At 42.7% G+C, this 23,913-nt stretch overlaps 1 protein-coding gene across 2 annotated transcripts in view; it reads right to left on the bottom strand.

Annotated features, from left to right (window-relative positions):
- The window catches only part of CARF (calcium responsive transcription factor), a 2,518,000-nt gene that overhangs the window by 902,135 nt on the left and 1,591,952 nt on the right, over positions 1–23,913 (bottom strand). For both annotated transcript variants that reach the window (XM_044075092.1, XM_044075091.1), the window contains exon 11: positions 4,567–4,806. In XM_044075092.1, the coding sequence (XP_043931027.1) occupies positions 4,567–4,806 (240 nt within the window). The remainder of the gene's footprint in view (positions 1–4,566; positions 4,807–23,913) is intronic.

Consider the following 23,913-nt stretch of genomic DNA (forward strand, 5'->3'; position numbering starts at 1 on the left):
TGACATGAGTTATGCCTTGGAATGACTCTTACAATCTGACACAATAATTAGCTTCTTTGTTACTGTTCTTTACAACGTTTATGTGAGGCAAACAGAGTGACATGGAATTGAAAGAAACTGAAGTTATATACCTACCATAATGCTGGAACCTTTTCAGCCAAATGCATTTGATATGAATGTTGGGTACCAAGACATTTGTTGGATCTGATCCAGACATTTGCCAGTGCTCACAGCATTAGGCTCCTTCATATTTTCTCTCATTATCCCTCTGTGCCCTCCTTAATTTCAGATCAAATCCCCAGCCAAAGGACCTGAGTTTCTGGATAATATTCATGAAGGTATGTCAGAGAATAGACCAAACCTCTAGCAATTCCTACAGGAAAATTCCAATTTGATAGGGTGCAAAAGGGAGGGAGTGATGTCATATTGGAAATACTTGTATGAAAAGGATCCAGCATTATGATAAATACATAATTTTTATATCCTGTTTCATTCTTCCATTTGATCTGACTATAGGGGTGAAATCCCAAACTATTTCTTGGGTGACATCATGACAGGATACCTTTCAGAATCAAAGCACCAAAGGAATCACTAGTCCTGAAAGTAACATCTACTTTATCATGTTTGGAAAAGGTATGCAGTGTTAACCATGTTGTTGCTGCACGGATTTCATCCATGGAAGAATTCCTGAGAAAGGCAGTAGAGGTTGGAGTTATCAAAAAGGGTCACCCCATGTTATTAGCTGGTGATGTCAACCATCACTAAGTGATCTCTGCAAAATGAAGTTAGAAGAATTGGGGCTGACGGGCGGTCCAACAGCAGAGACCACTATGTGGGCAGCATCCACTGAAGAATTCTCATGTGAAATCAAGCAAGGGCGAACATGACAACTGAAGCAGCCATAAGCCCCCTAGGGCCCCTGAGAACCACAGCTGCTGATGGGGTTTGTTAAAGCAGAAGTAACTGAACTGTAGACAGGAAAAAGTCTGTCTACATGAAAACTTACTTTGCATGTTGTTGTTTCCAGGTGATAGCTGATAAAAGTGGTTTGCTGTGTGGGCTGCAGGTGGGATTTTTTGTGATTTAAAGAAATACAGGCAGAGCTACAAAAAATAATCTCTAATTGCTTGTAATGATGCTTTGGCTGATATAGCAAGGAGCCAGTTACTAGATATGGGAATATACATATCCTTTTTACTTGTAGATGGGCTGCGACCACTGCCATGCACTTGGATAACATCCAGGGGAGCTGTGTTGAGGCTGACGAGCAAAGCCTCAAATTGGTAGTGAGAAAGAGAGAGGTTTAAGCTACTAATGTCCAAGACTGGCCTGAGGTCTTGCTCTTCCCTGATACCAAAATGAATCTAGAACAGACTCCTGACCCTGTCTGATCAGGTGGGACCTCCTGGATGGCTCTTTTTTGCAGTATGACAGAAAACTCTCTCGATCATTTTTAGCTGGTGGGGAGGGACATTTGTGTAGGGGGTTTGAGAAAATTGTATTGTCTCTGAATATAATCTTTCACACCCAACTGTCATGCATGATTGGCCACTTATGCAGCAGGATGGAGAGATAAGTGGCCTCAACTGCCTCCAGACAGCTGGGAAAGCTTTCAATAATGTTGAGTTTGTTTGCTGGAAAAGGGCCCTTAAAACCCTGATTCTGCAGACATCTCCACCCACGTGGCCAGCATCCACTGAAGGAGCTACCGCTGTTGCAGCTGCCCATGTCTGAGGAGGAATCAAAGAGCTGATGTTGGAATTTTGTAAACTAAAGGACTTGGAACTGTTATTATTTCTATTACAAGATTGTTGAGGGCTCTCAAATTTGACACCTATGGCAGACAGTGTCTTCCTTTTCTGTTTGCACCTCATTGGTTTTTCCTTCACCACTGGTCCAAAGAGTGCAGAACATCGAAAGGGGTGCTAATGAATGATACCATGAATTTGCATAAGCAAAGCTAGGAGTGCAGAGAATAATGACAATCACACAGAATATTATATCCATAAAGCAGCAGAAAGTACTCAAGAACTAAGACAACACAGGAATGGAGAAAGGAGATTCTGCTGATATGGATGATTGCAATTAGGGATATAGACAACAGAGGGCTGGAATTTATTGGAGAAAACTGACAAAGGAGCCAGGGTATTGGCAGCAAATAACCAGAGAGGGAAAGATGACAGAATGGGAAGATGCCAAGAATTCATTAGGAATGCAGGTTAGAGATTACCCTCCCTATCATGGATTGATATCAGGGTATAGTCAAAGAGAAAGAAATAGGGGGTTCCTAAATGGAAGACCAGCGCTGGTAGAGTTTTTAGTAGACTCTAGAACAGAAGCTACCATTAAAAAAGGAATAATTAGTACAGCATATAAAATATTGCATGATAACTATAAGAATCAATCAGAGGAGGTTAGAAAGAATTGGGAAAAGAGACTGGATAAGCAATTCACAAAGAACAAATGGGAGGATATGTATGGCTCCCAAACATACAACAAAATCAAGAAAATTTAGGATTTTTGTTTAGAAATGTTTACATAGATATTTTTATACCCAAAGTAGACTCCAGAGAATTTTTCCTTGCGTAGACAGCAAATGTTGGAGGTGTGACAGGGAAGAAAGTGGCAATTGGGAACATATTTTCTGGGAGTGCAGTGAGTTGACAGAATTTAAGGATTCCCTGTGGGGGTGCACTGTCAGAGATGCTGGGTAGGCAAGATTGGTGTGACAAGGGGAGATGATTTTTCTGAGATATGATACATAATCAGAATTGCCTAGACATATTAAGGCATTGCTATCTCTATGGTGGCTGTGAAAAAAGCAATTACTACAAAATGGAAATCAAAATCTAAACCAACTATATCAGAAGTAGCAAATATAGTAACAGAGATAAAACAACTGGAATTGAGATCTTTAGAAAAAGGCAGGAGAAAACTACATACGAAAAATGGGAATTGTGGGTACAATACATACAGGGGAGGAATGAGGTTTAAAAGAAGGCAAGACTTAAATGAGCTATGTAATGTCTGACTGAAAATGATTGGGTAGACTGTAAATGATGTATAATGTTTGCAACTGAAAGTATGACTCATCCTCTCAACCTCTCAGTGCAAGAAATCTATACAAAGCCAGAAAAAATAGGAGAGGGGGAACAAAAGTCCAAAAATAGGGACAGATTTTAAACATTGTTCCTATAAACTTAGAAAGTTGCTAGAATGACAGAGTTTTGCATTATTATATATTTTCTGAAGGATATGAAGTCTGAAACTCAAATGTTTGCATTATTATATATTTTCTGAATGGTATGAAGTCTGAAACTCAAATATCTGTAATTCTTTAGGATTATTTAGTGACTTCAGTCCTGAATGATTTGCCAGAAAACCGCAACTTTTATGAGGAAAAGACCAAAAAATAAGAGGCAACAATCTGGACATTTTGCAAAAATCTGGACAGTTGAGAGGTATGTGTGTCAGTATGGTTTGTGATGTAAAATGTTTGCAACTAGGACTGTGTCGGTGTGGTTTGTTTTCATTTATATAAATGTATGATTGCTTAGGTCATAAGTGATGGTTTAATATTCTTGTTTTGAAAAAGGGGCAAAAAGGGGCAGGAATTGAATAATGTATGTAATGTTGCTTAGGTTATATGGTATATAGCAATATATGTGAAGCAAAAAAGTTTAATTTTAACTTGTTAATATAATGTGATTACTTTTATATAAATGTAAATGTGCCTATATCACAAGTAATAATTTAATAAAGATGTTTAAAAATAAAAAAATGTCAGGTACATAGTCAGTTTTCAATGCTTGATTAAGAATATGCATAAGGATATGCATAGGCTATTCCTAAGTGCACCAATAAAGTTTCTTGTCATCTCACCTGACCCCATGGAACTGGTGTTTCTGACTACTTATGCAGAGGTGAACTATTACATACTTATCAGATCTATGCCATTGTAAAACGGTACTGTGCTGGCTTACAGAATGTTTCACTGTGGCCTGCTTCAGCTTCCTTAAGATCTGCTTTTTTTTTGTCTCAGCTTTTAATGATGACCCACTTGCAATGTTACTCTTTTAGACAAAGTCCACATATTCTTATTTTATGCTTCCAGAGACAAAATCACTACTGTCTTACCTTTCATTCTTTGTGTTAATTCCCCTTTCAGATCCGTGTCTTAAAAAGTCTGGTATCAGTATTTTATTTGTACATTATCTCAGTTTTCATGTTAAGTACCATGTTCCTCTTGCTTCTACAGTATTTGATTTCAAAGAATATTTTTCCTTGCAAATATCTACCGACTATGCTACCTGTAGCTGAAAAATGCATTTGTTCAAAAATATTTTCTGTTTTGTAATGTACAGTTGTCTGGTGACCTGACATTTATCTAGTGCAACTTACTTCATAATACTGTGCATCACTTTGGAACAGACCTTGCTCTATACAGTCTGTTAACATACACTTAGGTTAATGTACCCTGCTCTTATAATATACATTCATTGTGTCCTTCCTGATGAAACTATATTACAAACAAATTAATAAGCTATTTACTGTGGGTCTGTGTACCTGAGCTGCTTTCTGACAGCATATACTTGGTGTATTCCCTGGCTGACCAACTCCCGGATCTTATCCGAAACCCGTGGGTGAAGTCGAGAGGATGCAGGGCTACTTTCATTGACCAGCCTTGATTCTTCTTCTTCCTCCTCCTCCTCAGGGACAGATAAGGATGCAGGGGGGAAGTAAAGGTAAGTAACATCCAAATCATGGTATTGATGAGCCTGCTGGGTGGGCAACTGTACGTACCACCTATGAAAGAATTTCAAGGTTATAGCTTTAATTCCATCTGAATAAACCACAACAGCACTTTATGCTGGTCAGCATAAATCAAAATAATAAACAACACATGCTTAAACTAAGCTAATATTTGCCATAAATCCAACTAAAGTCAATTTTGGCAAATCAAAGTTACAGTACTAACATGGACTGCTGCTGTTTTTACTCACTCTGAAAGGTAGACCTCCAAAACGTTTTGTTCCAGGCTCATCCAGTAAAACTAGCAAAAGTACAGAGACTGTCAAATACTGTGACATAAGAATATGCAGGGCTCTCACCAGAACAGTATTTCTAGGAAACAAACTCTTACATTAGGTCAAGATAGAACATGCTGTGATTCTGAATTTCCAGTTTTCAACACTATCTCTAACAAATAATGTTCAAATATATTTTTTCTGCTTTAACTTGTCTTGATAACGTAACTTGTGGGAGCTTTCCTCTCTGGGGATCTGTTGGAAAGGGGCGCATATGATCCATTCAGACTTAACTGATAAATCAAATAAATAAATGTTAAGAATTTGAGCCAGGTATGCAAAGAAAAGTTGGTCAAGACTGCCCACAATCGTGAGACAATGGGAAAATATATGTATATCTCCCAAATATGCAACAAAGTCTAGAAGATTTAGGATCTTTGCCTGGAAATGTTTACATAGGTATTTTTATACCCCAAGTAGACTCCAAAGAATTTTCCTCAGGTGGATAGCAAATGTTGGAGATGTGACGGCCAAGAAAGAGGTGGCTGGGAACATATTTTTTGGGAGTGCAATGAGCTGGCAGACTTTAGGGATTCCCTGCAGACTGCTCTGTAAGAGATGCTGGGTGAGCAGATTGGATTGAGAGGTGAGATTACTTTTTTGAGTTAGTATGCTGAATCGGAACTGCTTAGACATAGTAAAGCCTTGCTGAGTCTAATTATAGTGGCTGCCAAAAAAGCAATTACTAGAAAATGGAAACCAAAGTCTAAACCAACTTTACTAGAAGTAGTGAATACAGTAACAAAGATAAAACAACTACAATTGGGATATTTAGAAAAGTGAGGGAGAAAACTACATAGGAAAAATGGGAATTGTGGGAACAATATATGCAGAACAGGAATGAGGTTTAAGAGGCAGGATTTGAATGAGCCATATAATGCTTAACTGACAATGACAAGATAAATTATACGTGATGTATATTCTTTGCAACTACAGTTGTTTTAATGGTGTCTGTGTTGCATACAGTTTGCAAGTGATGTGCCATCATGTGTTTTTTTTTTTATTTACATAAATGTAAGATTGCCTATGTCATATGTGAAAAGTTAATAAAGATATTTGTTGGCAAAAAAATAAATAAAAAGACTGTCCACAATCGTCTGAACTATCTTGATTTCAGTTCTGATGCAGCAGCAAGCCAGCTAAATGAGAATCACAAGCATTTATAATGCAATGAATCTGCTTCTTTATAAAATCCATAATCTAATCTGTTTTTGACAGATAAACACAGCAAGAAGTCAACTCGCTGCAAAAAACAGGATTTACCTTCCATGTTAACTGATCTAGTTTACTGCATATAAAACTGCTTTGAGATGCAAAATCTCTTGATGTTAACAAGGAAAGTTTAAACTTACTAGCAACTGCAAAAGATATAATTTTGTCAAATATAAATGGAGTGTTATTCACAATGCAAACCTAAGTAGGGCAATTTTACTTTACTTATTAATGAGTAACACAGACTGTTTACTGGACCATCTGCAGACAGTAATAGAAGCAAAGTACATCAGTGAGCTCATGACTAGACTACAGCAAATGAGGTGTGACATATATGAGCATGTATATATATATATATATATATATATATATATATATATATATATATATATACATATACATATATATATATATATATATATATATATATATATATATACATATGTATGTATATATTCAAAATATACACAAACACAAGCACACACCAAATAATTCCACATACAGCAAATATATGCAGCATTTACAGAGACGCAAAATACTTCGGATCCTTTAGATACTAGAAGAGGTTGATTTAATCAGTCATAGGAACTGTTACAGACAGATTGAGTTTTATAATGTTCAAGTGGCTGACAAATATTTTCTAAGATGAGGTTTCAGACTATTCCATACACAAACAGCAAAGTCCTAAATAGGGCCTCACACCAAAAAAAGAAGTTATGCCTTGCCATAATGTTCCATCTCTGTTGCCGATCTTCACTAATGCTGGACTGTGGGGCTCGGTTTCGAGCCTTGGAACAGATTTGGCCATTTATTTCAGCTCGTGCCTTCCAAAACTCTCGAGCTAGGCACTACCCATGATGCTCCTCTGTAAATTACCTCAGATCGAGTTTGCCAAAACAGTGACAGACAGATAATGTAATGAAAGAGATACCAAATATGATTCCACATAATGAAGCCAGTCTTTTGTGACATTCGGTCCATTAACAGTCTTAGGTAAGGGGAAGGAGTGGGGGAATGTCAAGGATTAGTAAAGATAGACAAAACAGATGGAATGTTATGGTAAGACATAACTTCTTTATCTGATGTTGTCAATCTTCACTTAAACCTTGACTGTAGGACAGAGTCCCTAGCTACCTAAATCTTGGGAGGTCTCATGGAAGGATATTTATTTATTTATTTTATTTTACATTTGTTGACCGGGCTAGTCTAACTGGATAAATGTCCATTTTCAGTAGAGGCCCGGGGAGAAAAGCTCCAAGCATAGGCAACAACATAACTTACAGCATAACATACAAATTAGACAATAAGATAATAGTAGAACATTGTTGAGATTCTAAAATTAGAAAAACTTAGAGAGTCCATTTTTTTTTTTTTTGTAAAGCTAATTTAAAGATTCTTATAAAGTAGTAAAAAGGGGAACTTGATAGATACTAGTGGGATGTTAAGTAACTGGTTAGTTCAGGTCAACATCCATGTACAAAAGGTTAGCAAAGTATGAAGAGAGCATGATTGAGGAGAGAAGTATTAGTCAGGGTTAGAGCAGGGACAAAGCCAATGTGTTTTAAGGTATTCTTTAAAGCGTTGTTTTGAAAAGCAGTGTAGAAGAAAGAGTCAAAAGTTCACTTGGAAGCTGGTTCCAGCTTTTTCCCACTGTATTAGAGAAAAGTGAGTCCCCAGCTCTGTTGTTAGGTTTAGCAGTTGAGACTAGAAGTTTATTAGCTGAGCGTAGTGTTGCTAGATTTTTGTATGGGATAATAAGGTTAGAGAGGATTGGGATATTATTAGGGTGGTGAAGGATTTTTTGGGTAATAGTAAGTTGTTGACATTGAAGTTGGTTCTGCAGTTCTAACCATCCCAGTTGTTTAAGGTTGTGGCAGTGGTGGGTTCTAAAAGGGGCGTCAGTGGCAAATCCAGCTATGTTATTGTAGCTGGTTGCAAGTTTGTTAAGGTTGTTTTTGGATAGATTGGTATATATGGCTGAAGCATACAGTAGGGTAGAGATAAGGTGGATCTGGGCAATAGTGGTTCTAGCTAATGGCGTAAGGAAGGGCTTGATTCTATATAGAGAGACAAGTTTTCTGTTGACAGATTTTATGGTATTATTGATGTGATCGAAGTTAAGGTTGTGGTCAATAGTAATACCCAGGAGACGAGTTGAAGTATCAGGGGATATGCTAGTTCCATTGTTGGAAGTTACTGTGAAGTGAAATTGTGGTGACTTTTGGGTAGGAGCAAAAAGCAGTAATTTCATTTTTTTGGGGTTCAGAAGGAGGCAATGTTGCATGAACCAATTTTCAACAATGTTAAATACTGTTTGGATGAGGTTCTGGAGAGAGGCTGGGGACTTGGCTGTGCATATTAAAGTAGAATCATCTGCATATTGTATACAGGTGGCTTGGGGAATTTTGGCATTTAGATCATTAATAAAAACTGAAAAGAGAAGAGGGCCTAAAATAGAGCCTTGACGTACTCCAATGTTTGACAGAGACGGGTGTAGAAAGATTATTGTACCACAGCACTGCTTGGTGCCTGTTTTCCAGATAGGATTTAAACCAGAGTAATGATTGTGGGTCAAGTGATAGGGCTTTTAGTTTGTCCATAAGTAGGTGATGGTTAACCATGTCAAATGCTTTTGAAAGGTCAATGAATGGTGCAGAGGAAAGAGAGTTGTTATTACGATGTTTGTTTATAGAGTCAGAAAAGGATAGGAGGGCAGTAGTAGTGCTATGGTGAGGCCTGAAACCATGCTGGCAGTTAGCAAGTAGATTATTTTGGAGGAGGTGGTGTAGTAATTGTCGATGTATACATTTTTCCATTATTTTAGCTATTGGAGAGAGTAAGGCAATTGGTCGAAAGTTAGAAAGTTCAGTGGATGCACCGCCTTTATGTAGAGGAATGATATGGGACACTTTCCATATGGATGGGATTATGCTTTCTGTAATTGTCCTATTAATAAGGATGGAAATGAGATAGGCAACGGCTGTGGCAGCAATCTGCAGGTATTCTGCTGGAAGACAGTCAGCAGAAGGGGTGCCTGGTTTAAGTTTTTGTAAGAGGGTGCAAATGAGGGATGTAGGTACTGGTTGTAAATGGAAGGTAGGGACTGGGGTATTTGAAGTGTTAGATGGGCTAGTGCTAACAGGAGGTAATGTGTTTGCTAGAGTTTGAATGGCGTTAGTGAAGTAGTTGTTGATGGCATCAGCAACTTGTTTAGAGTTAGTATAAGGGATACCTGTTGGGGTGGGAGTTTTATAGTGTCCTGGTTGAAGTAATTTGTTAATGCTTGACCAGGACTTTTGTGGTTTTCGCTGATGGGTTTGTTGGAGGTGCAGGTAAAAGTTTGTTTTGTCTAGTAAAATGTCTTTTTTGGTTGCATTATGTAGTTGTTTAAAGTGAAGGTGGTCTGTTGGGCTTTTAGAGGCTCTCCATTTAGCCCAGATTTTATTTCGTAGGAGGATATTTCGTCTGGTTTGTTTTGTGAGCCATGGGGCAATTTTGGTTCTTATTCGGTTGGAGTGAGAGGGGGCATGGTAATCTAGGATCTGTAGGAATCTAGTATTAAAGTAGGTGACTGCTTCATCTAGTTGAAGATGATGCAGTGGGGACCAGTCACATGCTTTGAGTTCATTTTGGAAGCTGTCTGGATGAAAATGTTTTTTAGACCGAGAGGTTTTGAAAATATTATCACTGGGGCTATGAGTTTTTTGTTTAATTGTATAAGTTAGAACATGGTCACTAAAATCATCTGGAAGGGTACCTGATTTATATGTATTAGGATGGCTGTTTATAAGGATCCAGTCTAGGGTAGTTTCTTTACCACTAGGTTTATGGATTCTAGTAGGGGAGGTAATTATTTGGGAAAAACTGTACAGATTTATGTGGGAGATAGGATTTGGGGAGCTACAGGTAGCCCAGTCTATATTAAAATCACCTAGGACAATGGTTTCCTGAGGTAGATGAGTAGTAAGGCAGCTAAGGATGTTTTCAAGAGTATTGATATTTCCAGGGGGAAGATAGGCACACATTATGTAGATAGATTTTGAGTTGTTGATTTGAAGTTTAGCAGTAAGGGTTTCTGCATTAGTATCTAGGGGTAGGAACACATTAAAGGATGAGACCTGAAGTTTTGATTTATACAGAATGGCTACTCCTCCTCCTTTTTTTGTCTTGCGGTCACATCTCAGGATGTTATATCTAGGAGGGGTAATTTCTTGGTCTTAACTTGTAGGCTTTAGCCATGTTTCTGTAATACAGAGTATGTCAAACTTATGTACTTCTAAGAGTGAATGTAGGTGGGTAATTTTGTTGTTAATGCTGCAGATGTTGAGGTGAGCTATTAAGAGTGAGTTTGAAGGTCTTTTTGGTGTAAGGATAGCATGGGATGTAAGGTTTTGTGGGTCTTTGTGAATTGTTATGTTGGGGCCAGGGTTTGGGTGAATATCACCATCTAATAAAAGATGTTGCTGAGGTTTTTGAATAGACTAAGAGTTTGTTATAGTTAATCAGGGCTTTCTTATTATAGAGATAAAAGATATGGGTCGATCTATGATACTTTGAAAGTATGTAGATAGAAGTGGAGGTAATGTTTATGTGATTGATGGAGTTTGTGTGAGAATATGAATTTGTTTGTTGGTGGGGGTGGTGATGTTCAGACAGAAAACAATGCTCATAGAAGGTTAGTGTATAGGGTATACATAGAGAAATTAGGATAGTGGTTAAGAGTAAAAGAGTTATGTATATAGTTTTCTGTAGTGAGACTATTAGGATTTATAAATAGAAGTTATGTTCTTACCATAACGTTCCATGTTAGTTGTCTTCTTCTCGCCTTCTTTCTTGCTGGATGGGTTCGGAGCCGACCTCGGCTCCGACTCGGCCACTCTAAAAGCTCGAGAGTTGGTTCCACCGGCTCGAGGCTCCCCTTATATCCCACAATGCTAGGCGGTATTACCTCAGATCTCGTTTGTAAGCTATGCCCAGCTAAAAATAACTCCAGAACCACTGGAAAAAGGGAAAAACCCACCTCTATAAAAGGAAGGAAAGAAGGTAACCTGAGACCTGAAGAAGGAATATATGCACAGAACAGCATATACCTATCTACAATAGAGGTGGTTGAAAGAGAGGTCACAATCAAACTCCTCTAGGTCTGTCCAGGCTAGGGGGAAGGAGGGTGGGACGCAAGAAAGAAGGCGAGAAGAAGACAACTAACATGGAACGTTATGGTAAGAACATAACTTCTATATGTTAAGTTGTCAATCTCGCCTTCATTCTTGCTGGATGGGACCGCGTCCCTAGCACCTTGTCCCGGGTGGCCTCTTGAGAACAGTGGAACCAAAGTTAGCTCTATGTCTAGAAGCTAAATCCAACTTGTAATGAGAAATGAAAGTGTGAGGAGTAGCCCAAGTAGCCGCTGCACAAATGGTGTCAATAGGCAGCCTGTCTTGGAAGGCTATAGAAGTAGCCAAGGCTCTGGTGGAGTGAGCCTTAGGTTTGTTAGGCAGCTTTTGGTGTCTAACTTCATAAGCAAAGGAAATCAGAGATGTTAGCCATCTGGAGAGTGATACTTTCGAAACTGAAAGTCCCTTCCTGCCTTCTGCATAAGAGACAAACAATTGGTCAGTTTTCCTGATCTGTTTGGTTCTATCCAAATAATACCTTAACTGACGATGAACATCTAGCCAATGCAATTTTTGTTCAGACCTGTTAGAAAAGTTAGGAAAAAACACAGGGAGGTCAATGCTTTGATTTAGGTAAGATACAGAGGCCACTTTAGGCAAGAAGGATGGATTGGTTCGTAAGGACACTCTGTCTTTATGAAACAATAGATACGGGGGTCGACTGCTGAGTGCATGAAGTTCTGAGACCCTTCTAGCTGAAGTAATGGCTACCAGAAAGAGAGTCTTCCAGGATAGCAATTTTAATGAACAGGAAGCTGCAGGTTCGAACGGGGGAAGAATCAAAGATGCGAGAACTAAATTAAGGTCCCAAGAAGGAGGAGGACTTCTTATAGGAGGTCTGAGAAGAAAAACTCCCTTCAAAAAAGCTTTGCAAAGCTTGTGAGACATGATGGCAGAATCTGAGATGCCCACATGAAAGTTAGAAATAGCTGCCAATTGAACTTTAAGAGTAGAAGGAGATGAACCTGCATGGAAGAGTTCAGCTAGAAAATCAAGGACTATTTGGATGGAAGCAGTGAAAGGATCTATGTCCCTTCCTTGAGCCCAATAGGCAAAACGTTTCCACTTACTAAGATAAATTTTCCGAGTGGAAGATTTATGGGAAGCTATCAAAATATCTCGAACAGAGAGAGATATTTGAGGAAGCCTGGCTAAGGTTGGAATTGGAGGAACCAAGCAGTGAGGTTCAGAGAGGGGAGGGAGCGATGTAATTGACCCGATTGATGGATCAAAAGATCTGGAACTAGGTCCAGATGCCAAGGTTGCTCCAACAGATAATGATGTAGAAAGGGGAACCAAACCTGTCGAGGCCAGTAAGGAGCAATGAGGATCAATGAGGCCTTCTGAGCGATAGCTTTCTGCATCACTTGAGAGATTAGTGGGAAGGGAGGAAATGCATACGGAAGTCCCCGGGGCCAAACTTGGACTAGAGCGTCTCTGCTGGGCTGGCCTGGTAACGGGAATAGGGTGAAATAATCTCTGCACTTGCTGTTTTGGGGAGTAGCAAAAAGGTCGCAGCAAGGCTGACCCCACTTGAGAAAAATTTTCTCCAGAATAGAATCTTTCAGAGACCACTCGTGAGGCATGAGAATAGCTCTGCTCAATTTGTCCGCGATTAGATTGGACTTCCCGGGGATATGCGTTGCTATCAGAAACCGCTGAGAAGAAATCGCCCATTGCCACAGTCTGAGTGCTTCTCGACATAGGGATAGGACCTGGTTCCGCCTTGTTTGTTGATATACCACACTACAGACATATTGTCCGTCTGGATTGCTATCGTTCCCAGGGGAAGAGAGTCTTGAAGGGCTTGCAACGCTAAAAGCACTGCTCTCATCTCTAGAACATTTATATGCAAGTGGCATTCGTCTGGTTGCCATATGCCCTGGACTGTTCTGCCCTGATAATGCCCCCCCCACCCGATCAGGGAGGCGTCCGTTGTCAGAGTAGCAACCGGAGGGGGAGGAACAAAGGGTCTTCCCAGTAAGAGCTGAGGGGAAGAAACCCACCAAAGAAGATGATTCTTGCATGCTTGCGTAATCATAATGGTGTGGGACATCAGAAGCTCCTGGTACAACCATTGTGTGAAGAGCATCCATTGCAGGATTCTCATGTGAAATCTGGCTAATAGAAGTAGAGGGATAGCAGCCGCCATAATCCCTGGTACTTTCAGAACTAATCTTACTTTGGCTCTGCTGCTGTGGAAGAGAAAAGAGACCAGTTTGCGTACGTCTGCTATTCTTTGGTCTGTTAGTCTCGCAGACATGTTGACTGTGTCTAGATTTGCGCCTATGAAGGTAATAGCACGACAAGGCGACAAAACAGACTTTTCGCAATTTATTGAGATGCCTAACTTTTGACAAATGCGAAAGGTGTAGTTTCTGGCCATTAACAGAAGATGCTTGGTAGGAGCTGTGAGGAGCCAGTCGTCCAAATATGGAAACACCTGGAATCCTTGACGTCTCAGGTGAGAAGCTACCACTGCCATACATTTGGTAAACACCCGGGGGGCAGTGGTGAGACCAAAGGGCAGGGCTCTGAATTGAAAGTGACTGGTTCCCAGCCGGAAGCGGAGAAATCTCCTGGAGCGTCTGTTCATTTTTATATGATAGTACGCATCCTGGAGGTCTATAGAGCACATCCAGTTTTCCTTTCCCAAAAGGGGTAGGATGGATTGTAGCGTGACCATCCGAAATCTTGTTTTCTTGACCGATTTGTTCAAGATACTGAGATCCAAAATGGGTCTCCAGTCCCCTGTTTTCTTTGGAACCAAAAAGAATTTGGAGTAGATTCTGGATCCTTGCTGGTCTGCTGGTACTGGCTGAATGGCTCTTTTTGCAAGCAACTTTGAAATTTCCAAAGCTGCTTGATCCCTTTGAGCGGGTGGAACATCTGGAAGGGATTTTTTTGATTGATTTGGAGTGCAAAAGAACGGAATGGAATAGCCTTCAGAAATGATGGACCGTACCCACTTGTCTTGAGTTAGGGATCGCCAGGCTTCTGGGTACAGTGACAATCTTCCCCCGACTGCCTCCGAAGGTGGACAGTCGGGCAACACCTCAGGGATGCTGAAAGGGCTTATCGGAGAAGGTTTCTCGATTGCCCTGGTTCTGCGGACCCCCCCTGCCTCTAAGGCGACGTCTACCATTATTGTTCCCCCCTCTGCCTCTGGCGGGGAACCGACTCTGTGCGTCAGGCAAAGTCCCTTGAGATTGTTTGCAGAAAGTACAGTTTTGTACCTACCATAAATGTAGATGTCCGAACTGGATAGCATCTGCAGTCATAACAAATGGGTTGTCCTGTCGTCAGGCAGCCCTTCGGTCGGCCGGATTCCAAAGTCTGGGTCCGGCTTCGGCTGATGTCGCACTTCACCCGACGTCATCTCTGCTGGTCTTCGGGTATAAAGGCATCAGCCGACGCCATTTTCCTCAGTGTTTCTTGCCCCAGATGCCAGTTGCCCTCTTGGAAGGCTAAATTTTGGATAAATGCCAATGTTTCCAAAAAGGTAGAAGGCAAACACAAAAATAAGCATGTATGTACATATATACAAACAAATACACCATAAGAGACTCCCACCCCAGCTAGCTATTAGGAGGGTAAATACCCTAGGAGTACCACAGAGGGGAAGGAGGAGGGTAATCCTGACTGCAGATGCTATCCAGTTCGGACATCTACATTTATGGTAGGTACAAAACTGTACTATGTCCTTCATGGATGCATCTGCAGTCATAACAAATGGGTAGAATACCATAGCCAACTAGAGGAGGAGGAAGAAAAATTATGGTGTGGTTAGGATCCCTTGCAGTACAGCAGTGGCAAACCCTGCTCGGGATCTAGAATATAGAGGTAAATTATAATGCTTGGCAAATGTATGCACGGAGGTCCAAGTAGCCGCCTCAATAATGTCCTTGGTTGCCACTCCTCGTAAGAAAGCTGTGGTAGTGGCTGTAGCCCTTGTAGAATGAGGCCTTATGTTCTGTGGAATTGGTTTTCCATGGTAGGAGTAACAGAATCTTATGCAATTTCGTATCCATTTGGAGATTGTCTGTTTGGAAATTGCTTTTCCTTCCCTTCCTGTTGCATAGGCTACAAAAAGCTGGTCAGTTTTTCTGTTACTTTTGGTTCTGTCCAGGTAGTAGCGTAGCTGTCTATGTACATCCAAGGTATGCAGCATTCTTTCCCCTCTGTTTTGTGGATTGGGAAAGAAGGTAGGTAGGTGGATTGCCTGGTTTAAAGACACTCTGGATACCACCTTAGGCATAAATGTAGGATTAGTTCTCATGGACACCCTATCTTGATGGAAGATTAGGAAGGGTTGTACTGCCATTAAGGCCTGTAGTTCAAACCCTCCTTGCTGAGGTAATTGCCAGTAGGAAAGCAGTTTTCCATGACAGGTGTTGTAGATCTGCTGTTGCTGCTGGTTCAAACGGAGGGAGTGTCAACTTTTCTAGCACAAAGTTCAAGTCCCATGCTGGTAATGGTGGTTTCCTAGGAGGTTTTACATTCTTGATCCCTCTGAGGAACTGCCTGAGTAGAGGATGTGAAAAGACAGGTGGATCAAAGCTGTATTCTGCTAAAATAGCTGATGCATGTATCTTGATGGAGGAATAGGACAGGCCTGTATGTAGAAGCTCTGCCAAATACTCCAGAATGTTAGCAATATCTATGTTCGACACATCTTTTCCTCTTTCAGCACTCCAAATGACGAACCTTTTCCATTTTCCTGCATAGTTCCTTCTTGTTGAAGGTCTGCGGGCTTCAAGGATAATGTCTTTAACCCTTTGGGAAAGATCTGGGTTAGTTGCTGCTATGTGATGTTCCAGGCAGTCAGTTGCAAGGTTTTTAGGTTTGGATGCATGATGTTGTAGTTGTTCTGAGTTAACATCAAAGGCATCAGGGGTATTGACCACATTTTCTCCCGAGACATGCTCCTCAGCAATGGGTACCAGTGTTGTCTTGGCCAGTTCGGAGCTATCAGGATTATCCTTGGACGTTCCTCTTTGATTTTCAGTAGTACCTTGTGTATCAAGGGAAGAGGTGGAAATGCATATGCTGTCAGGCCTTTCCAGCTGAAGGAGAGAGAATCCACCTTCCATGCAAGTGGGTGGAATGTCCTTGTGCAGAATTTTTTGAGCTGGTGATTGAGAGGGAAGCGAATAGATCTATTTGTGGCATTCCCCATTTCTTTGTGATGGTCTTGAAGATGTCCGAGTGTAGCATCCATTCGTGAGCATCCGAGGTGGTTCTGCTTAACATGTCTGCTAGGGTGTTCTCTTTTCCCGGTACAAATATTGCCTGTAACTGGATGTTGTAGCTGAGAGCCAGATTCCAAAGGTCCAAAGTCATTCTGCATAGGGGGTATGAATGAGTGCCTCCCTGTTTGTTGATGTACCACATGACTGTGGTGTTGTCTATCCTTATCATCAAATGGCCTTCTTTGAGGAATGGTCTGAATTTTTGGATTGCCAGTTTTACTGCCAGCATTTCTTTTTGGTTTATGTGCAGGTGCAGCTGGTCCTGAGTCCACAATCCTTGTTATGCATTTGTCCAGCATGTGCGCCCCCCATCCTAGGTCTGAGGCGTCTGTTGTGATGGTTTGGCTTGCTCGAAAGTTGTGGAAGGGTAGGCCTGGGTTTGACTGGCATGCTTGAGCCCACCATAGGAACTCCTGTTTTAGGCATGGGATTACTGGTATTTCTGCTTCTAAGCTGTGCCTGTGTTGAGACCATAAATTCTTTAGGTACCACTGTAGCTTTCTCATATGCAGTCTGGCATGTGGGACCAAGATTATGCATGATGCCATGAAGCCCAAGGCCTGCAGAACTTTTCCTGCTGTTAGTTTGTTCTGCTTTGTTAATGCCAAGAAGTAAAGAGGGAGTTCTTTTGTTTTCTGCAGTTAGGAATGCCATTTGTTTTACTGTGTCCAATTCCACGCCAAGAATGTTCTTGTTTGGGATGGTATCAGCCTTGACTTTTGTAAATTGACTGTGTATCCCAGGGCTTGTAGCAAGTAAATGACCCTTTGTAAATCTGTTGTCAGCTTGCTTTTGTTGTCCGCTTGTAACAGGCAGTCGTCCAGGTATGGATAAATTTGGATTCCTGTACTCTGCAGTGAGCGATTACTGATGCCAGGCATTTTGTGAATACTCTGGGCGCAGTAGATAAGCCAAAGGGCAATGCTGAGAATTGATAATGCTCTGATCCTGCAAGAAATCTGAGGTATCTTCTGCAATTTGGTCGAATGGGGACGTGCAGGTATGCCTCCTTGAGATCTAGAGTTACCAGCCAACACTCCTTGCCCAGCATGGGAAGAAGTTGCTGTAGGGTCAGCATTTTGAATTTAGGGACAATGATGTAAGTGTTTAAGATGGACAGGTCGAGAATAGGTCTCCAACTTTTCTCTTTTCTTGGTACTAGGAAGAGTCTGGAGTAGAATCCTTTGCCCTGTTCTGTTATTGGTACTCTTTCCACAGCTCTCATCTTTGTTAATTCCGTTATCTGTTGTAGAGCTTCTATTTTTTGATTTGGAGGCAGGTTTGGCATTCCTCTTTTTACTGGTAAGGTGTGGAAGTGGAACCGGTAGCCTTGGTCTATGGTTTGCAAAATCCACTTGTCTTTTGTGATATAGTGCCAATTTTTCGAAAATAAGGCTAACTTTCCGCCTAATGGTGCTGCTATTTGCTCCCTGGTAGGCGGAGTTAGAGCCAAGTCACTGTGATTGTCCTGTTGCAGTGGTAGTGGTAGTGGTTGTGTCTGTGCCTCGGTTATTGCCTTGCCACTGTCGTCCTCTGTAGGCACCTCCTCTGGATTGATTTCTGCCTCTACAGCGTCTATTCCTGCCCCTTTGGGATCTTGTGGAGTCAGGAAAGGACCAATTTTTGGCAGGCCAGTTCCTGCTAAACCTTGGGGCCTGAACCTGTAAGAAATCTTTAACTGTTTGTACAGATTTTGCCTTTTCTTCCATTTTCTTCATTACCTGCTGGGCAGGTGTACCAAATAGACTGGCCTTATCCATAGGAGCATCTAATAGCTTTGCTTTAACATGATCCGGTAAGACCTGTTCTTTCAACCATGCATGTCTTCTTATCACTGTGCCAGTCATGGCTGATCTAAATGAAGCCTCCAGTGCATCATAGCCACATTTTAAGGAATGGTTACTAACCTGTTGGATGTTATTCACCATTTCTAATACATATTTCTTATCTAAAGATTCATCAGAGGACAGTTTTTTTAGTTAACTGATCAAGCATAAACTCTTGGTATTGGATCATGTGAAACTGAGAGTTTAAAGCTCTAGCTGAGAGAGTAGCAGAGGTGTAAACTTTTTTCCCCCATCTCTCTAAGGACCTGGATTCCCTTTCTGAAGGAATAGGGTTTTTTGCTGTGGTCGAGGCTACTGCCTTAGGCCCCTGGGAAATAGTTTCGGGGTCTGCCAGTGGGGCCTTGTATAGGTGGTGATGAGTGTCTGGCACCCTGTAAAATCTATCAGGTTTGGCAGGGGCTGGAGGTAAAGAATCAGGAGCAGTGCAGACATCATTAAATGCATCATCCACAACAGGCAAAACAGGAGGTATAGCTAAGGGCCTATGTTGTGGTAAGTGCAGAAAAGTCCTAAGCCTTTTTCTTGAATCTGAGAAATCTTGTCCCTGCCATTGGAATTGTTCTCTCATGGCATGTAAGGTTTCCCCAAAGGAAAATTCCTCTGGTGGAGAGGCAGCTGGAATGGATTCTTCAGCATCGGAGTCTTCATAAGTAGAAAAAGGATCCTCTGGCTGGTCTGTAATGTCCGAGTCATCCGCAGAATCATCAGAGGACACTGGCTCGGGGGGCTCTGCCCTAGGTCTCTTTTCTGGGGGCTGAGAGGCCCTGTCTGGGTGAGATTGGGATCCCCTAATTAAGGATATTAAATCTTCTGCCAGAGTAAGCATTTGTGAACTAGAAGTGGGCCTGTGTGAGGGAGGTTTAACAGGCACTGATTTAGCAGATTTGGCTGCTTTAGCCCTGGCAAAGGCCTTGCATGGCTGCAGGGGGTCTAGCAGCACCACGTGCTGGGGTAGAGACATCCAAAGGGATGGTGTCTGATAAATCACTAGAAACCACAGTTGTAGGCAAAATTTCTGAGGCCGATTCAGGTAAGGTAGCAGGAGCCTCAGTAGTAGTCATGGATTCGGCTGAAGATTGACCAGTTTTCTCAGTTTCGGCCGAAACCGAGACACTCGCGGCTTGCTTAACCGTGGTTTCGGCCGAAACCGCGGACCGCGAGTGTCGGTCTTTTTCTTTGCGTTTTTTAACAATTTGGGTAGTCGGAGGATCCGACGACATAATGTACGCAAAGTCTGAGCCGAAAAACTGTTCAGCAAACTCCGACCGACGCCTTAGCGTTCGTCGGTTGAAGGAAGCACAGGCCGAACAGGCTGCTACGTCGTGGTCTGGGCCTAAGCAAGGCAGACAGTAAGAGTGGAAATCTTTATGAGGTATTTGTTTCCCACAAGTTAAACAGTTATTGACTTTTTCTGACATCGGCTGAGGCAAGAAAGAGTCCCCAACGGGGTACTTAGCTTTTTAGAAGTCTTCGAAGTAGTATTCGGTAGTAGTAATCTCTGGATCTGACCGACCGGCACTTGCGAACAGCTTCTGCTTTGGGTGCCACGTGGCAAGAAAGACTGAGGAAAATGGCGTCGGCTGATGCCTTTATACCCGAAGACCAGCAGAGATGACGTCGGGTGAAGTGCGACATCAGCCGAAGCCGGACCCAGACTTTGGAATCCGGCCGACCGAAGGGCTGCCTGACGACAGGACAACCCATTTGTTATGACTGCAGATGCATCCATGAAGGACATCCACATTTTCCCACTTTTCTGGCCTTTGGGGTAAGGCCTAGAAGGAGTAGAAAAACGGACTCCGACGGCAGAAAGAGTCTTGCCATCCGTCTCGCACCTAGTCAAGGTTTCTTTCACTTGAGGACCAAAGAGAGATGATCCATCAAACGGGGAATTAGTGAAAGACGTTTTAAAGGGGTCCGCAAAGTTGCATAGCCGCATCCAGGCATGCCGGCGTAAGGCCACACCTGTCCCTGCGGCTCTGCTCGCTCCATCAGCCGCATATGAAAGGAGGTGCATGGAGGAGTTAGCTATAGAATTTAGGGTAGCCAGCTGAGTGTTCATCTTGTCCTGAAAACCCACAGCCGTAGGATCCTTCAACATGTCACTCGCTTCCTTGATCAAATCTCTTTGAAGACGAGTGAAATGGCATAGGTAGTTCAGCGAACGCATAGCAAAGGTCGCTGACGAAAACATCCGCTTCCCGTACCTGTCCATAGACCTAGATTCCTTGTTAGGAGGATGGACAGGCACCGAAGGATCAGCTAGTTCCTTCTTAGTGGCAGCAGCTACCACCATAGCATCCACAGAAACTCCTTTGGTCAGAAATTGTTTATCTGTTGGTGCCGTGATAAACTTTGAAGGTCTCCTGGGAGTGGGATCCACTGAATCAGGAGCCGTCCAAGCCTTTTTTGCTACCACCTGCATGAGGGGGTCAAAGGGGGGAGACACCCAGGAGGTGGAAGGGCGAGAGCCAAATGCCTCAAGATACACCGAGGGGTTAAGGGCTGGCCAATTTCCCCTCTGTTTCAGGATTTCTAGAATGTCTGCAAAGGAGACATCTTCAGAAGGGGAACGGGGGGAACCCTCGGAATCCTCTAAATCTGTGTCAGAGGTGACAGACTCAGGTGAGTCTATGTGTTTCCTCTTACACTTTCTCTTCCTAGGGGGCTCCCCTGCCAATTCAGGAGAGGCCTCAGAAGAGGATGAGATCCCCACAGGGGATTCTTGAGGAGCTGGCTCTCTGCGGTCTGGGATGAGGGAGTGAGTAGACATAACCTGAGGCACCGAAGAGGGAGGGGCGGAGGAGCCGACTGTGGAGTTGAACCAGGTTCCAACACACTCCGCATGACCTCGAACGCACCCCTGTCAGGCAGAGCCAGAGGTCCCGCCCAAAGCTGAGAACCCCCCTCGGCACCGACAGTGATGGCTCCGAGGCCGATGTCGGAACCGAACTCACCAGCGCCGAGGCACCGAGAGGGAGAGCGGGGTCGGACAAGGGTCCGATGCCACTCACCCCCTCGGAGCCGACGAGGGAAGTCCGGCGCGAGATTCTTCCAAGGAAGAAATCGAGCCGACGACGGAGCCGAAGACATTTGTATCGGCTCGACGCTACCACAGTCTCGGTTCAACGCCTGCCCGAGCTCAAAGGAGTCGGAGGAGGAATATTTTGAGGGACAGGGTCAAGCATCGACTGATGAGTCGGGCTCTGAAGCATTTGGGCCAGTGCCTCAGACTTAAGAAGTCGACTCACTACCCTCTGAAGGTCATGATCCGAAAGCCTCGATGACCTAGAGGAGTGAGATCTATGGCTCTGTTCAGACAGCAAGGGAGATGCTGGAGCCGAATGAACGGAGCCAAGGGATGGTGACCTAGACCTCTTTCTAGATGTCGGCTCCGATGGTCTGATCGGAGCCGACACAGGAATTTCCAATGCCTCGGCTCCAACCGGAGCCGAGGAAACCACAGAAGCTGCAGTCTGAGACTCATCGGCTCCGTAGCAGGAGGTTTCGAAGCCTTAGGCCTCGACTCAGAAGCTGGAGTCGAGGACCTAGAAGCCTTAGAGGGTTTGCCCGAAGAAACAGTAAGGGAACCCTCAGGCTTAAGCAAACCTCTTAAAATAAGTTTATTTTTTCTTTCCTGCAGGACTCTCGGGCTGAAGCCATGGCATACAGCACAAGAGTCCTGCAGGTGTAAAGGTCCCAGGCAGTAAACACAAGAAGTGTGACCGTCTGTCAGAGACATTTTCTGACAGCACGAGTCACACTTCTTGAAGCCTGAGACCTTTGAATCCTTGGACATTTTCAAGGAACAGAAAGTGTAACCACTACACAAAACACACACACACACACCGATTACACTATCAGTAATAAAGATTAAACTAAGTTAAAGGTAATAAATTTATTTTAACTTTTTTATATATCCCTACAAAAAGCACATACACTCCACTATTAGGGATGGAGGGCCCGAAGGCCTAAGAAAAGAACAATAAGTTCTTAAGGTAAAAGGGGTGGATAAAGGGGTAGAAAAGATCAAAATCCACTAAACTAAGGGAATAATGAAAAAAGAACTAAGTTAAGGGGGTTTAAATTAACTAATAGACTGATCTAATGAACTGACCTGAGCCGGTAGAAAAACAACACACCTCGATCGCTGTAGCGGCAAACGAGATCTGAGGTAATACCGCCTAGCATTGTGGGATATAAGGGGAGCCTCGAGCCGGTGGAACCAACTCTCGAGCTTTTAGAGTGGCCGAGTCGGAGCCGAGGTCAGCTCCGAACCCATCCAGCAAGAATGAAGGCGAGATTGACAACTTAACATGTCAGGTTGTGTAGTATGAGGAGGGAGAGTGGTTAATAAAAGGTAAAATAGGGGTAATATTAGGAGGGGAAAGTTATATGGTGCAACCAGTTCAGGATAATAAGTGTGCAGAGATGATGGAGAGAAGTTAAAGGTGAGAAGGCAATTAAGGAGTGGTTAGGATGGGGGTGGGGCTATTAAGCGGTAATTGTCACTGATAGGTTAAAGAGGGGAAGGGGGCATGGATACTGGGGTATAAGATTAACAGTACTGGGGGTGGGTGGGAACTGGGGGTAGGGGAGCGGAGTGAGTCCGCAGGGCGAACGGAGCGGGAAGAACAGGTGAAGATTTACAGAGACAATGTGAGAGCAGCAGATGTCTGATGCAGTGCAAATATTTACAGATAAGTACAGTGTGATACGACAGGTGTAAGATAGAGAGGGATAGTGGAGTGGAAGGAGGAAAAAGAAGTATAGCTAGAAGGTGGGAGGAGAAAGGATAAGAACAGTGAGATGCCACAGGGAGATAATCAACTAGTCAAGGGATACAAATTGTGAGAGTATTCAGAGATGATACCTGTGAAAATGGAGGAGAGAGTATTAGCTAACAGATAGATTGGCGTGCTATCTATTGGTCAGAGAGCAGAAAACTACAAGGTAATATAATATAGATAGCCAGTAGAAGTAGTTCAGATAGTGAGTTCGGGGGGTTAAATTTAGAAGCTGCTACAGGGATAGTGAGGAGTCTGGCTGCTGGCTTCCTGACTCAGTGGCTATAATACTTTGTATACTCAGACAAATTACCGTTAATACAAGTATCTTAATGAAGGACCAGGGTGGAACGTACTTTCTGAAACCCTGTAAAACTGGGAGAAAAACAGTACTGGGGTAGTAGAAATTCTCAATTCGATGGTGGGATGGCTAGAAATTAACAGGATGGGGATCCTTAGAGATCAGGCAGGTCCCTTAGTGCAGGATAGGAGGTAGTGAGCGTTAATACAAGTATCTTAATGAAGGACCAGGGTGGAACGTACTTTCTGAAACC

Source organism: Protopterus annectens, chromosome 6.part0 (genome assembly GCF_019279795.1).
Source record: "Protopterus annectens isolate FY-2018-M chromosome 6.part0, PAN1.0, whole genome shotgun sequence".
Taxonomy (NCBI): Eukaryota; Metazoa; Chordata; order Ceratodontiformes; family Protopteridae; genus Protopterus; species Protopterus annectens.